Here is a 17,185-nt window from a genome sequence, read left to right as displayed (position 1 = left end):
AACAAAGTACTGACTTTATTCTTAGTAATAGATTTTTTTGAGGGATACCGTTAGAGCCTTTTACCTGTTAAGAAGCTTCCAGGCAGGGGCTTCTGGGTGACTCCGTTGGTTAAGCATCTGCCTTCTGATCAGGTCATGATCTCAGGTCCTGTCATGGAGCCCCATATTGGGCTCCATGTTCAGTGGGGAGTCTGTGTCCACCTCTCCCTCTACCCTTCCTCTTACTTGTGCTTGCTTTCCCTCTCAAATAAATACAATCTTAAACTAAACAAAACAAAACAAAAGAAAATGGAACTTCCGAGGAGAAGAAAATCTAAACAGAGGTAGCCTGTTTTCTCTCTTGAAAATTTTCTCCCCTCCCCTTCAACTCTGGGTTCAGGCTATTGGGTCAGGAGCCCCATTGTCACTGAGTTACTACCTGCAGGTGGAGAAAAGCCAGCTCTTGGGAACTGACCACAATTTCAGTTTTTGTTTCATTACAGTTTGTTTTGATTTGCAAAAAGTTTGCCATGTTAATGCTTCTCAGATTTCTAACAAAGGAAAGGGAAAAATAAAATCAAAACAAAAAGAGGTAGTTTACCTGAGCAATGGATTTCTATGTTCAGTACATGTAATATAAGCAAAAAAAGTATAAATTGGAACAAATTATATGTTAAGAAAGCATTATGGCCCAAACACTCCAAAAAGAAGTGCAAAAATCCTGGCCCCCCTTCTTCTGCAAAAAATATGATCCCATAGCTCCAAGATCTCCAAGATCTGTGCAGTTATACTGATGGAAACACCGTGGAAGAAACCATCCTCCGTTTTTCTCATAGCTCACCTTCTTGTAGCTTTCCATATGATTCTCTATGATCAGTGGAGGGCTGGAGCTACTTGTAGCCTCTAGAGTTGATTGTTAATTCATAGGAATTTTATAATCTGGTTACATAGCACATCATTAATTAAAAATTAAATCCTATAAATTCGCAAATAAATTATATTTGAAAAAGGCAAGAACAGGGATGCCTGGATGGCTCAGTCGGTTAAGCATCTCCCTTCAGCTCAGGTCATGATCCCGGAGTCTCCTGGGATTGAGCCCTGAGTCAGGCTCCCTACTCAGTGGAGAGTCTGCTTCTCCCTCTGCCTCTGCCTTTCCTCCCCATCCATGCTCTCTCTCTCAAATAAATAAATAAAATCTTTAAAAAAAGGAAAAAGGCAAGAATACTCAAAATTCATCACATCTTAGTTATTTTTACTCTATTTTACTGCTATGAATGTTGTTGAGGTTATTTCTATTCTATCAGTATGATAGGCATATAATGAATGGTGTGCTACTGGGAATCTCTTGGTAACTTCAGATCAGCCCTTGTGGGAATACTGACGCCATGGAAATTGGGAAACATACAGATGAGTGTTCCCGCCTCCTCCCAAGACACTCATGCTAAATGCTCACCCACACCACTGTCTAGAACTCAGTTGGAATGGGAGAAAATCCAGTTACTGTGCTCTATGGCACTGAAAGTCACAGGGTCAGTCACACAGGTGTTAGCAGCTGTCTTCATTTTCACAGCAAAGAGAACCACATGACTATGACTATATTACCTGTTCATTTGTCACAGCAGCAGTGTGATTCAAAGGCAAAAAAAAATGATATTTACATCATTAAAAATGATGTTTGCAAAGCCAAGGAGAGGACTAATTTTGTCAACGAAGTTTCCTAAGGTAATCTTACTCAATATGGCCTTGGGATCTTCCCTTAAATTTAGGTAGATGGTGTTCTTCACCCCCTGTCAAAACCCTCAGAGATATGGTCAGTGTCGATGCTCTTCATACATATGTATTTGTCCATAAATAATTATCTTATGGTTGTTACAATACTGGTACAGTTCCTTGTAAGTAGTAACTACTGAGCAAATACTTGATGAAGGGATGTTCAGATACTAAGCAAGCGTGTATGTGTGTGTGTGTTTGTAAAGGTCTGGATAAGCTCATGGAGGCGAGCGAATCAGTGGCTAAGCTCTCTCAGGACCTCGCAATAAAGGAGAAGGAGCTGGCAGTGGCTTCCATAAAAGCAGATGAAGTGAGTTGGCATTTACTGTATAACCCGTGGTGAGGAATTGTAGTTCACATTTTAAAAAACATTGTTTAAAAATGTTACTAAAGGGGTGCTTGGGTGGCTCAGTGGTTGGGCATCTGCCTTGGGCTCAGGCCATGATCCCAAAGTCCAGGGATAAAGCCCCGAGTCGGGCTCTCTGCTCAGGGGGGAGCCTGCTTTCCCCTCTCTCTCTGCCTTCCTCTCTGCCTACTTGTGATCTCTGTGTCTGTCAAATACATAAATAAATAAAATATTCCTAAAAAAACGTTTCTAAAAATGTATAATGTAGGATGTCCAGGTGGCTCAGTTGGTGGGACATCGCCTTTGGCTTGGGTTATGATCTTAGGTCCCTGGAATCAAGTCCCACATTGGGCTTCCTGCTCCGTGGGGAGTCTGCTTCTCCCTCTCTCTCTGCCCCTCCCCCCGCTTGTGCTCTCTTTCCCTCTCCCTCTTTCTTTCTCTCTCTCTCAAATAAATAAATAAAATCTTAAAAAAAATAAATGTATAAACTCATAGACTATTTCTAGTGAGATAATGTTCACAATGACTATTAGGTATTTTTGTTTAATTTACACCAAGAGACACCTAAATTATTATATCCTCTACCTGGTCTAAGACTATTCTTTCTTCTCTGGGTCTTTTTTGTTCTCGCTCATCTGTCTATGAAATGTTTGCCTCTCTCTAAGTTATATTTGGTCTTCTCTTTGAGGTTCCTGCATACTCAGTGTTTCTAGTATGGCCCAAGACTCATCTGAAGTTTATGTCAAGGAGGGAAAAAGCTAAGAGGAATTGTTGGTGGAGTTAAAAACAAATAAACAAACAAAAAACTCCTCCCAAGCTGAAAAGGATATATATGTATGCTATTCCTTGATCTGTGACCATCATCTTCCACTCACTGAGTTGGTTAAGTGGGTACTTATCTTAGTCAGTTACTGAAATGAGAGAGATAGCATAGGAGAGGTTCTTAGCATTGTCCTGCTGTATAGGCATTCAACAAATACAACCTATTTTATTTTCCTTACCTGGGCTTTGATATGGTTTCTGACTTTCTTCCATTACACATACTTGAGCTGTGTTAATTTTCTAGAAATTACATAGAATAAAAATGCCATTTTCCTGAAAGCTTAAAATGTTTATTTATATATTTGACATATAAATATAATATATATGTTTATTTATATATTTGTAAGCCTCAGGGAAGCTTAAAACATAGAAGATCTCAAGGAACTGCTTAAAGGAGTTACTGTAATACACCTGAAGACATAGATTGGGGAATATATATAAAATATACATAGGGAATAAATTTGCTCTTATTTGTGTTTTCTTTTTTTTATTATTTGTGTTTTCTATTATATCAAATAAATATTCTCTCACTGCTCAAATCTGTCCATTTTGCTCAAAAGCTACCTATTTGCCCCCTCAATTTAACAGGTACTGGCAGAAGTCACGGTAAGTGCTCAGGCTTCAGCCAAAGTGAAAAACGAAGTGCAGGAGGTGAAAGACAAAGCTCAAAAAATTGTGGATGAAATTGACAGTGAGAAAGTAAAAGCAGAGACCAAGCTGGAGGCGGCCAAACCCGCCCTCGAAGAAGCAGAGGCGGCCCTGAATGTGAGCATGCGCTGTTACTCCTCTCAGCGCCGGTCCCAGCCGGTGCCCTGGGTCCTTCTGCAAAAGTCATCGTGCAACTTCTAGAATCTGAAAACTGAATGGAATTCTAATGTGATTGATAATCTCTGAGTCTGAAGACAAATATTTCTGTTGGTTCAATATTCTGAGTTCTAATTTTTTTTTAAGTCTTCAGTTCTTATAACTTGTTAGTTTCATTCCACAAATCAACTTTCCGTGAGAGCTGAGAAATAATGCGAGTGATTCATGGCCTGAACAATAGCGTAAGGGATTCTGATTATATAGACAGCCTCCCCAGTTCCTCCAAAGCATCCCCTCCAGATTACTTTATGTGCCTTTTAAAAATCTTCTCGTGGCTTCTGGGGGCTATTAGGATAAGGCCCGCGGCTAGGCGTCCACAGCTGGGGGACAACCTATAGTTGCCTCTTGCAACCACCACTCCTTAAATAGATGATCTGGAATAAATTTACTTCACTTTTTTGGATCTCTGTGGGGATTATAATTCCTCATTGATCCTGGAAGGATCAATGTAAGCATTAAAAGTAATGAATACAGTTTGCTGGGCGCACAGAAAGTACGTAGTAAATATCAGTGCTGCCGTTGCAACTGGTAACCGGCTCCTGTCTACCCCTTGAGCGCTTCTGTCATTCTGTCTTCACACACAGTATGGTCCAGCCATGCAGAAACACCCACAGGCTTCTGGAAGAACCGGTCTGTTTAAATGTGTCTCTCCCTCTACCAGGTATGCCTTCCCTAACCTTCATTGCCTAATAAGATTCATTCTCCAGGACCAGGCTCATCCCTTCCAGGAAGGTTTTGACTCTTCTGGTTTACCCTCGTGTTTCCTGTCACCCCTCTGCTTCTAGCATAATGACAATTCTAGTTTAGGGTAATTGTGCTTTCTTCTATTATGAGGACAGGGCTATTTTTCTTTATCTTCTTTCTTTTTTTTTTTTGAAAAATGGGAGGATGCCTGTATTTATTAACTAGATTTATGATAATCATTTAATAAAATTGTGACAATGATCAGGACACATTCTCCACCCCCACTCCCTTTATGAGTACTACAATAATATACAAGAAAGAGAAATCACTGAACAAACAAGTCTTAGGGGATTTTATTGATCCTGTTATGTTCCAATCCTTCTTGCCTTGAATGTCAGCTAACGTCTTATTCCAAGCCCCACTGACAGAAACGTGGAAAAATATTTTTGTGAGCCATATGTTGTAATAACTTCTCTTTTCTCCTTTGAATTTCTCTCTCTTCCTTTGATAGGGCTGCCCTTAAAATGAACACTGAAGGTGAGGTTTCCGTTATTCAGAAAGTGTAACAGGGTTCCTGTGCTCCTCTTTTCCTACCACACTTAGAATATGTGCTCTGAAGTTACAAGTTACCTGAATGTTACCCATCAATGAGGCTTGTTGCCAACATAGACTTGAGGTGGAGGGCAATGAATGGTAGTGATATTCTACAGCAATTAGTTGAGGGCAACAGGAGAAAAGAGAATAAAAACTAATAGAAATCCCAAGATAACAATGAAAAAAGCATAATGCGAAAATCTTGGAGTACAAGTCCTTAAGGGGATAATGTCAGGGGATAGGGAGAAAGTACATTTTAAAGCTTTCTACTTTCATTGTTTAAAAGCATTAGATATCAATATGATTATTAATACTACTCAACAAAATAATATATTGATTCCTAATCCCAAATACAGACTATCAAACCAAATGATATTGCCACAGTCAGGAAACTTGCCAAGCCCCCGCATCTTATTATGAGAATCATGGACTGTGTCCTGCTACTATTTCAAAAGAAAATTGACCCAGTTACTATGGATCCAGAAAAACCTTGCTGCAAGCCTTCCTGGGGAGAGTCACTAAAAGTAAGTAAAAAAAATCTTTGCAAGTCCTAAAGGTGCATTAGATTTTCCCAGCCCAGGACCTTCAATATAGACCACACAAGCTGGTAAGCAGTAATTGATAATTGTGTACTGAAGACTTTTTCTTAGATTGCATTTCCCAAAGTATTAGTAGGGAAAGATTGTAAAGCTGAATGTTTTCTTTTTGTAAAAAGTGTTTAAAACCAGAGGCTTTTTTTTTTTTAAAGATTTATTTATTGACAGAGAGAGAGAAGGAGAGAGCACAAGCAGGGGGTAGTGGCAGATGAAGAGGGAGAAGCAGGCTCCCCACTGAGCATGGAGCCTGATGCAGGGCTGGGTCCCAGGACCCTGGGATCATGACCTGAGCCGAAGGCAGATGCTTAACCGATGGAGCCATGCAGGCACCCCTTGCCACACTCTTGATGTCACCCCAACCCAGTCTCCAAAAGAGAGCTTGTATGGTTGGTGGCATTTGGATGCATGCACTGGACAGGAAACTTACATATCTTTTCTTCTTTATTCTTTCACCACAGTCACAGGAAGACAATTTGCAGCTTACAAATTTAGGCTGACTACCATCATAGTCTTGATTTGTATGTTTAAGAGTGTATCAATCATTACGTCTTTGAAAAAATTCAATTTAGAATTACATGCTAACTCAGGAATAAAGTATTTATTTACTCCCAGAGCTTACAGGTTGTAATGCTATTTTTCAGTTGATGAGTGCAACAGGGTTCCTGTGGAGCCTCCAGCAGTTCCCCAAGGATACTATAAATGAAGAGACTGTTGAGTTACTGCAGCCGTATTTTAACATGGATGATTATTCTTTGGAAAATGCCAAAAAAGTTTGTGGGAATGTGGCTGGTCTGCTATCTTGGACCCTTGCTATGGCAACATTTTATGGTATCAATAGAGAAGTGTTGCCTCTGAAGGTAAGAGTTTCCCTCCTTCTCCTAGGAAATCGATGTTTAATAAAATCTATCTCTGGTATTACTCCTATGAAAAGACAAAGCATACTTTTGACTAAATTTTTTATTTTCTTCATGTCCTCTCACATTTCTTGTTTTCTTTACCTCTGATTAGTGTTTCTTGGCATTGCAGACAAGAAATCAAAACCAACTTGTTAACTTAAACAGGAAATGGATTCATTGCCAGCAATAATTAAGCTGTCATAAAAGAAAACTTGCCATTTCTTTAAAGTTTAAAGAGATTAGGTTTGGAGGTAGAATTTGATTACTATATTCCCAACAAAGTTTATAAAAATAAAGCTCAACACCCAGAAATGTTTAAAATTTGAAAGGTAAGGGGAAAAACCCTTATATGTATCTAAGAAACAAATGATCAGTCAAAATCAAAAAAGGTTGCAGAAGGGAAATCAGGATGGCACAGACTTCCTGCAACCCTAAATATTAGAATGTAATAGGAAAATATGTGCAGAGTATTGAGGAAATTGTGGTGACCCAAGAATGCAAGAACTGGCCAAGCTGACCTTCAGGTATAAAGGGGAACAAAAAGACGTTCTTAAGGATGTGACTTAAGGAGTAAGCGGTATGTACACGCATGCATCCACAGCGCATGCGCATGGACGCACGCACGCGCAAGCACACATACACCATTTACACTGTGCCAGACTGTTCTTCCGGTCTGAGGGGGCATTCGCAGGAGTGCAAAGCGTTCATGAAATACATTACCCTGACGCTTACTACCTTCCTGCCCTCCGCCCCCACATAAAGCTGAAAGTTGAAAGTTGTTGCTCCTTGGAGTGGAAAATGATGAGCAGGTAGGCAGGGGGTTGCTGGTTGTCATAATAAACCCTATAGAAAACGGCTACCTTTAAAAACTCTCCATATAGGTAACTTGGAGAAAAATAGAAAATATGTTGAAAAGTAAAAAGTTTTAATAAAGGGAAATGATGAGAAAATGTAGGAATTCACTCAAGATACGAAGGGATATAGAATTTAAGAATGAACTCAGAAGAATGGAGTTAATTTTTATTAAAAAGTATGATCCACAGTGAGACTTAATTGTAATAATGCTTTTTTGTTATAAATAAAATATTATCAAATTACAAAAAGTAAAAGGCTTTAATATTGTAAGTGGAAATTAACAAAAATAATATTATAATTTGAGATTGTGGAGAAGTCTGGTTTTGTGGGTGTGTGACCTGTTCACACGGGACCCCTGGTTTAGAAGGGTGCATGCTTGGCTTAATGCTCTGCTGTCACTTTGTTGAAGTTCTCCATAATTTTTTAATAATGGGCCCACATTTTTAACTTTGTTTCAATCCTGAAAATTATGTAGTCAGTCTTTAGCAGGCATAAACTAATAATTACATAGAGATTTTACACTGTATCATTTTTAAGGTTGAATATCTGCATTGAACTTTCTTGAATATGAAGAAAGATTATAAAATTACTTCTCGTGACTGAGAAATATTTACAAAAATTGATCATACTCAACAGTAAAAGAAGATCTTGATTCGGTTCCCAAAAGCAGAAATTGCTGAAGCCTCATTATCTGATTATAAGCAATAAAATTAGAAGTTTCCATTAAAAAAAAAAAAAAAAGAAGCCAGTAACTTCTTTTTAGGAAATGATAACGAAAGTTAGTTGCCAAAGCTTTTGTGATGTAGCCCAATGGCACTATCTTAGCTCTTTAATTAAACACAATGGTACCTACTTACTTATAAATATATGTACACACAAAGCTTAAGGAAAGTGGAATAGAGCTAATAAAAATAACATTAAAAATTAGAGAAAAGTAGCAGAATTGAAGAATTGTTGCTTTGCAAAAACAAAATATAAAAAATATATTCTTGGAAAATATCAAGAAGAAAATATGTATAATCACAGGTATATGGATTTAAATAATTAGAAAACAAATTTTAAAGTTATATGTAAATACACTAGAAAAATTAAATTTAATAACAATACTCTTAATATTATTTAAATTACAATTTCCTGCAAAAGAGGACTAAATTTAAATAAGTATTGAGAAATAAAATGAGAATGTTATCAAAAAACTTCTACCCCAGAAAGCTTTAGGACTATTATACTTTACCAATTTTTTTTTAATTTCTAAGAAACCAATCATTTCTAAGAAACATAATTTCTAAGTCCATGCTCTAGGAGTTAGAAAAAAGATGAAAAATCTACCATTACAGTAAGTTCACTTCAAAAAATCCTTAAGAAGGAAACAATCCAAAATGTTTGTATGCCCAATAACTTTGTTTATAATAATTAAAAATGGTGGGAGGGGATGTCTAAAAGTAGGGCTAAGGTTAGGTAAATTATAATACATCCAAATAATGTGATATTAGGGCAGCCATACTACTAATGTTTGAGGAAAAATTGTTTAAGGACATGTTTAAGCGGAAATGATTACCTTCTATTAAGTGTAAAAGAAAAAAACTAGAAAATGCCAGTTATCACCCTCTTAACACAATAGTGAGACTGTCTCTGGGTAAAATCAGAGATAATTTCTGTTATCCTTTCTGTGCATTGTTGTGTTTTTTTTTTCCATTTTTTTAAATTGAACATTAATAATTAAAAGTAAAAAGAGAGGGGTGTCTGGGAGCCTTAGTCCATTAAGTGTCCAACTCTTGATCTCAGCTCATGAGGGTCTTGATCTCAGGGTCATGAGATTGAGCCCTGCACTGGGCTCCATGCTAGATGTGGAGCCTACTTTAAAAAAAAAAAAAAAAAAAAGAAAGGAAAAGAAAAAGAAAAAATAGAACTTTAATGGAGTATCTCCAACACCCTTTGCTTCCCCAGTTGAACACACTTAAGACTCTAAATACCATCTTGGGCCACAGATGCAAAAATTCTCACCAAAATACTAGCCAGTAGGATCCAACAGTACATTAAAAGGATTATTCACCACAACCAAGTGGGATTTATTTCAGGGCTGCAAGGTGGGTTCAACATCCACAAATCAATCAATGTGATACAACACATTAATAAAAGAAAGAACAAGAACCAGATGATACTCTCAATAGATGCTGAAAAAGCATTTGACAAAGCACAGCATCCCTTCCTGATCAAAACTCTTCAAAGTGTAGGGATAGAGGGCACATACCTCAATATTATCAAAGCCATCTATGAAAAACCCACCACAAATATCATTCTCAATGGAGAAAAACTGAGAGCTTTTCCGCTAAGGTCAGGAACACGGCTGGGATGTCCATTATCACCACTGCTATTCAACATAGTACTGGAAGTTCTAGCCTCAGCAATCAGGCAACAAAAAGAAATTAAAGGCATCCAAATTGGCAAAGAAGAAGTCAAACTATTACTCTTTACAGATGATAAGATACTGTATGTGGAAAACCCAAAAGACTCCACTCCAAATCTGCTAGAACTTGTACAGGAATTCAGTAAAGTGTCAGGATATAAAATCAATGCACAGAAATCAGTTGCATTTCTTTACACCAAAAACAAGACAGAAGAAAGAGAAATTAAGAAGTTAATCCCATTTGCAATTGCACCCAAAACCATAAGATACCTAGGAATAAACCTAACCAAAGAGGGAAAGAATCTATACTCAGAAAACTATAAAGTACTCATGAAAGAAATTGAGGAAGACACAAAGAAATGGAAAAATGTTCCATGCTCCTGGATTGGAAGAACAAATATTGTGAAAATGTCTATGCTACCTAAAGCAATCTACGCATTTAGTGCAATCCCTATCAAAATCCCATCCATTTTTTTCAAAGAAATGGAACAAATAATCCTAAAATTTATACGGAACCAGAAAAGACCTCAAATAGCCAGAGGAATATTGAAAAAGAAAGCCAAAGTTGGTGGCATTACAATTCCAGACTTCAAGCTCTTTTACAAAGCTGTCATCATCAAGACAGCATGGTACTGGCACAAAAACAGACGCATAGATCAATGGAACAGAATAGAGAGCCCAGAAATAGACCCTCAACTCTATGGTCAACTAATCTTCAACAAAGCAGGAAAGAATGTCCAATGGAAAAAAAAAAGACAGTCTCTTCAACAAATGGTGTTGGGAAAATTGGACAGCCACATGCAGAAAAATGAAACTGGACCATTTCCTTACACCACACATAAAAATAGACTCAAAATGGATGAAGGACCTCAATGTGAGACAGGAATCCATCAAAATCCTTGAGGAGAACACAGGCAGCAACCTCTTCGACCTCAGCCGCAGCAACGTCTTCTAGGAACATCACCAAAGGCAAGGGAAACAAGCACAAAAATGAACTATTGGGACTTCATCAAGATCAAAAGCTTTTGCACAGCAAAGGATACAGTTAACAAAACCAAAAGACAATTGACAGAATGGGAGAAGATATTTGCAGATGACATATCAGATAAAAGGCTAGTATCCAAAATCTATAAAGAGCTTAGCAAACTCAACACCCAAAGAACAAATAATCCAATCAAGAAATGGGCAGAGGACATGAACAGACATTTCTACAAAGAAGACATCCAGATGGCCAACAGACACATGAAAAAATGCTCCACATCACTCGGCATCAGGGAAATACAAATCAAAACCACAATGAGATACCACCTCACACCAGTCAGAATGGCTAAAATTAACAAGTCAGGAAATGACAGATGCTGGCAAGAATGTGGACAAAGGGAAACCCTCCTACAGTGTTGGTGGGAAACTAAGCTGGTGCAACCACTCTGGAAAACAGCATGGAGATTCCTCAAAAAGTTGAAAATAGAGCTACCCTATGACCCAACAATTGCACTACTGGGTATTTACCCTAAAGATACAAACGTAGTGATCCGAAGGAGCATGTGCACCCGAATGTTTATAGCAGCAATGTCCACAATAGCCAAACTATGGAAAGAACCTAGATGTCCATAAACAGGCGGATGGATAAAGAAGATGTGGTATATATATATACAATGGGATGCTATGCAGCCATCGAAAGAAATGAAATCTTGCTATTTGCGACGACGTGGATGGAACTAGAGGGTATTATGCTTAGCAAAGTAAGTCAATTGGAGAAAAACAACTATCATATGATCTCCCTGATATGAGGAAATGGAGATGCAACTTGGGAGGTTTGGGGGGTAGGAAAAGAAAACCAAACCATAAGTGACTCTTAATCTCACAAAACAAACTGAGGGTTGCTGGGGGGAGGGGGTTGGGGGGGGGGGGGGTTATGGACATTGGGGAGGGTATGTGCTATGGTGAGTGCTGTGAAGTGTGTAAACCTGGAGATTCACAGACCTGTACCCCTGGGACTAATAATACATTATATGTTCATAAAATAAATAATTTTTAAAATGCCATCTTGGGCAAAAATTGTGTAATTTGTATTATTATTTATCAATTAAAACCAAAAATATTTTGCAGACCTGCTACCACTCCATGCAATGACCTCTTCTTCCTTTTAAGGCTAACCTGGCCAAGCAGGAGGGCCGTCTGGCAGTTGCTAATATTGAGCTGGGGAAGGCGCAAGCACTGCTCGATGAGAAACAAGCTGAGCTGGATAAAGTACAAGCGAAATTTGATGCAGCCATGGGTGAGAAAATGGTGAGATTAAATCTACAAAATTGCAGAAACGAGGTGTTAACATTGTCCAAAAGCGTGTATTGTATATAGAAGTTAGGTAAATGTTGATGACATAAAGAAAATAGATACATGACTGTCCTTCACAGGATATGGCTACCTGTTTGGGATTTTTGACACTCAAAGGTCTTTTTTTTTAATTTATTTAAGATTTTATTTATTTATTTGTCAGAGATAGAGAAAGAGAGAGCACAAGCAGGCAGAGTGGCAGGCAAAGGCAGAGAGAGAAGCAGGCTCCCTGCTGAGCAAGGAGCCTGATTTGGGGCTTGATCCCAGGACCCCAGGATCAAGATCTGAGCCGAAGGCAGTGGTTTAACTGACTGAGCCACCCAGGCGTCCCTCTAAGGGCTTTTTTTGTGTGTTTTTAATAATCATTTTTGGTAAGAGAAAGCTGGGATGTCATACCCAAAGGGTCCTGATTTGGGGGTTAGAAAAGTCGGTTTGTGATCCAGTGCAGGTGCATAATCATGGGGCAGTTGGAGGCAATTAATCAAGGTTCGTCTATCAGGCAGGGCTCGTAATACAACCTTGTAGGATAGGTTGTAGGCAGTGGTGGTCTGGTACCAATAGGATCAGAGGCGGGGGGAGAAAAGCCATGATTTGCCCTGTTTGCTGATTTCTGTGGTGTAGGTCCTCCCACCACTGTCCGTTCTAAATTACCAATGTCCTGACACTGAGTACAGATTTGGAAACAGCTGCATAGCAGGGCATGATTGTATATTTAGCCTTGTTATATCCTGCACCCCAACCATACAGCACCGTGCAGGTACAGTGGACATAATCGCAAGCACATAGATCATCCAAAACTGTAGTGAATTATTAGGAGGTGATGAGTTTTGATTATCCATTACCTTTGCTTGTAATGTAGTTTCTGTAATTGCAAGTTTATATGATTTAATTATTTAATAATGTCTGTGTTCGACATTAGCCCCCAAGTCTTCTAAAATGTAATGGTTGGCTCTGGTGAGTTGATACAAGTTGGCTGCAGCACATCACTGTTGTGTAGAATTTCCTGGGAGGAAAAAAAAATCACTTTGTGAACTTCCAAGAACTGAAAACTATTAAATCCAAGACCTAATATGGTGTATTTTATTGATTTGATTCTGTTTTGAAAACACGGACTAGAAATGCTATATTAATTTAGTGATTTGCATTCTCTCTCACAAAATCTCTTTCCTTGAGATTTTGTAAGGTTAAAATAACTACATTATGGGTTAATTACCAGAATTTAATATGTAAAGTTTCACTCACATTGCTTTTTTAGACTATTATATTTATTTTGCAAACTAAGAAATTCCTCCCTATGTTTTTATGTGTGAATACAATGGATGTTTGATTAAACACTTAAAAAAGTTCTTTGGGATATTCTCCCTTTCTGAATGTAGGATTTGGTAAATGATGCGGATATGTGCCGGAAAAAGATGCAGGCAGCTTCTACCCTCATCGATGGGCTGAGTGGAGAAAAGGTCCGGTGGACTCAGCAAAGCAAGGAATTCAAAGCTCAGATTAATAGGTATAAATTTTGGCCTTGGTTACAATTGCTTTCCTTCTTAGTCATCACCCCAAACACCACCTCTCTGTGACATGAGAGAAAATAAAATACATCTCCCAGGTGGAGCCCTTTGCTCCTTCATTTCCGTACATCCATTTCCGAGTCTTACAGTGGAGGTTACCCACTCTCAGTAAAACAGATTAAATGGTTGTGAAACATTTTTAATCACAAGTTTGGTTCAGCAATTTAGGTTTTCAGAACACGAGGGCTTCTCTTTGTTGTTGTTGCTGTTTCTGTTTTTGTTTGTGGGGGGTGAGGGGCAGGTGCAGAGGGAGAGGGAGAGAGTGTCTTAAGCAGGCTCCCTGCCCAGTGCAGAACCCAATGCAGGGCTCAATCTTACAACCTGTAATCATGCCCTTAGCTGAAATCAAAAGTTGGATGATTAACCAACTGACCTCCCTGGGCGCCCCAAGAGTGCTTCCGATATTGTTTGGATCTGCCAGAACCATCTACCTAATTTCTCCAGTTCTGCACTCTTCACTGCAGTGATCTTGAACATGTGGATCAGTTGCTCTAAGTACCAGGGTGTCTTGTCGTAGCGTCTGTTGGTGTTCTCAGAAAACTGGAAGACAGGGGAATGGAAGAGGCAGAGAATAGCAAGAAGTGGGAGGAGGAGAGGGAGAGTCAGAGGGGGGAGAAGGAAATATTTTTGAGGACTGAGTCTGAATGGGACCAGAGCATGACATGGGAAAAGGATACTTTCCTTCTTAGGAGTCAAGACTCTGGACCTACAGGCTTGAAGGAAGCTGTTTCTCTCTTGCTCCTAGGCCTACCCCAAATGCGGCTCCTACTACCACCACTTGGGTTTGGGGGCTCCTTTTTTTTTTTTTTTTTTTTAGATTTTGTTTATTTTATTTGACATAGAGAGAGAGTGAGAACAAGCAAGGGGAATGACAGGTAGAGGTTGAAGAAGGCTCCCTGTAGAGCAGTGAGGAGCCCAATGTGGAACTCGATCCCAGGATCCCAGGATCATGACCTGAGCTGAAGGCAGTCACTTAACCAACTGAGCCACCCAGGCACTCTGGGGGCTCCCTTTGCATGGTCTCTCCATGTCTGGTTACCAAGTGTTAAGCAGGGAACAGAGAAGGATTTTGCCTAGTAAGAAAACAAAGCTGAACTGTGGCCTTTCTGACTCATTAATGGGAGAGAGTGAATGTGTTAGGTGACTCACGTTGTCTCCTTTCCCCACAGACTTGTAGGTGATATTCTGTTGTGCACTGGATTCCTTTCCTACCTTGGTCCTTTCAATCAGATATTTAGGAACTATTTGCTTAAAGATCAATGGGAGATAGAGCTGAGAGCACGGAAGATTCCTTTCACAGAAAACCTGAATCTTATTTCAATGTTGGTGGATCCCCCAACGGTGAGTGTCACTTTCTTCATAATATTCTTTGAATTCCAACCTTACTCACTGAGAAATCACGGTACACCTACCTTTTTTTTTTCTTTTTTCATTTAATTGAAAGGACTGTTTTGAAAATACTTAAGAATTAATGAAAAAACAACCTTTCTTTTTGGTATAAAAGTTCCTTTCAGTTTTAAGAAAATTTGCCTTCAAATTAATATTACAGCACTGCTGTGAGCTGGAAGATGGGGGTGCCTGGCTGACTCAGTTAGTGGAAAGTACAACTCTTGATCTTAGGGTCATGAGTTTGAGACCCACATGGTGGGTGGAGAGTACATTAAAAAAAATAAAGACTTCAAAAAAATAATCATGAATTATAGGCTTGCTAATACTGAGCCCTTATTTTAACTTTCCATTATTTGCACCACTCCTATTAAGTCACACTCTTTCAAATGTTTTAGGTAATTATAGGCATTGGCTAGGCTGTAGTACTGGTATTAATCTTCTTTGGATCATGAACCATCTTTTCGTCGTGTCCAAGAGCATAGCACATCAGTACATTCTGGTATCACTGCATCATGGCCCCATGACACTAACCTTCCTTGCTGGGAATTGATGCCACTGTCAGTTTTCAGTGTCTCTGGCAGATCTCCTCTGGCATTAAATGCCTTCCAGGCAATTTGTATTCATGAGCTGCTTTCTGATCTGTAAATAAGTTCCCCAGTGGCCGTTTCCTTTGGGAAGCCATGCTATTAGTTCCCTGTTATCGTATTTAAAAGTTAAAAAATTAATGTTTTCCAATTCAAACAGTGTTCAACTGCCTGTTTCCAGAGACTAGGTAATGTATTAAAGATGCAGTGGACACTGACAAGGCAAAGTGGGCTAGGGTATTCCTTATTAATTATGGCCTTTGGGGGCTGCTGGGATAATTTAATGAGGGTGGAGGCTGGTAGTTTCATTGGATCGCCGGTGATTTTATTGACCACGGGAAGGCAGGCTGGCAATTCTCTCATAATTAGGGAGGATTTTTTTTTTAAGTTGAGTTATTTATTTCTCAGTGATCTCTACCCCCTAACGTGGGACTCCAGCTCACTGCCCCAAGATCAAGAGTCGCATGCACTTCCAACTGAGCCAGCCAGATGCCCCAGGAAATATTTATTTTTTAAATGTCATTGATGAGCACCTGCCAATATAATATTTTATCTCTCCTAATTTCTCTGCCTCCAGCTATACCAATCCTGCCCTCCAAGTGAACAAAGCCAAAGGGCAGGAAGGGGAAGCTTCAGGGGTTTAACCCTTGGTGCTTATCGTTCTAGGCATTTCCATGTATTCTTTCCACTAACCCTGCCTAGCCTGGTTCCCACCACTCACCCAGGCTTACTGTATTTTAAGCCCCTATATTCTCTGAATGTTCAGCAACCATGCTTCAAAAATCCACAGATTTTACCATATTCTCTCATAAATTAAAAAAAATGTAGTATAAGGGACTAAGTCCTAATCTTGGGTCATTAAAGGATTCATTAGATTACAAATTTATTATTTTAGGTGAATGTTATTTGGTTCACATTTATAAGTTTTTTTTTCTAGGTATCTATTTCAGAGTCTCAATGGAAAAAAAAATATGTATCCCAGTATTAAATTCTTCTAATAGTGTGACACTTAATTACTATGAAAGCATTCTTGTTCTCCTCTGACTGGCCATATCCGTTTCTTATTACTTAGATTGGGGAGTGGGGTCTGCAGGGATTACCAGGAGATGACCTCTCAATTCAGAATGGCATCATTGTGACAAAAGCCACCAGATACCCACTCCTCATAGACCCACAGACTCAAGGCAAAACTTGGATTAAATCCAAGGAAAGAGAAAATGACTTGCAGGTACGTACCATTTGGTGTACGGGAAAGCTTTCTTAAAATCATGAAGTTTTCCCAAAATTTCAGTTGATTCTGCCAGTCATAAAATTATCATCTCTGATCATTGTTTATTAATTTATACCCTTGAGTTTTTTTAACAGTGATTTGGGGCAAGGGCTCTGATTATTTTCTCTCTTTTGTATTCTCTCATGATGCATTCTCCTGTCTATCTCTTTCCCTGGCTCTTCTGCTGTTGCCAATTTTGCATGTGGCTTTTATTCTGGGCCTTGAGTTTA

At 38.9% G+C, this 17,185-nt stretch overlaps 1 protein-coding gene across 4 annotated transcripts in view; it reads left to right on the top strand.

The window, feature by feature from the left end:
* DNAH8 (dynein axonemal heavy chain 8) overlaps nt 1-17,185 on the top strand; it is a 332,430-nt gene that overhangs the window by 217,568 nt on the left and 97,677 nt on the right. For all 4 annotated transcript variants that reach the window (XM_032862300.1, XM_032862303.1, XM_032862302.1 and 1 more), the window contains 8 exons: nt 1,956-2,059; nt 3,506-3,682; nt 5,416-5,583; nt 6,297-6,512; nt 11,965-12,102; nt 13,524-13,651; nt 14,882-15,053; nt 16,758-16,913. In XM_032862300.1, the coding sequence (XP_032718191.1) occupies nt 1,956-2,059; nt 3,506-3,682; nt 5,416-5,583; nt 6,297-6,512; nt 11,965-12,102; nt 13,524-13,651; nt 14,882-15,053; nt 16,758-16,913 (1,259 nt within the window). The remainder of the gene's footprint in view (nt 1-1,955; nt 2,060-3,505; nt 3,683-5,415; nt 5,584-6,296; nt 6,513-11,964; nt 12,103-13,523; nt 13,652-14,881; nt 15,054-16,757; nt 16,914-17,185) is intronic.

This window comes from Lontra canadensis, unplaced genomic scaffold (assembly GCF_010015895.1).
Source record: "Lontra canadensis isolate GAN:19392208 unplaced genomic scaffold, GSC_riverotter_1.0 scaffold23, whole genome shotgun sequence".
Classification (NCBI taxonomy): domain Eukaryota; kingdom Metazoa; phylum Chordata; class Mammalia; order Carnivora; family Mustelidae; genus Lontra; species Lontra canadensis.
Note: the sequence above shows the minus strand (reverse complement) of the source record. Positions and strands in the feature narration are given on the sequence as shown.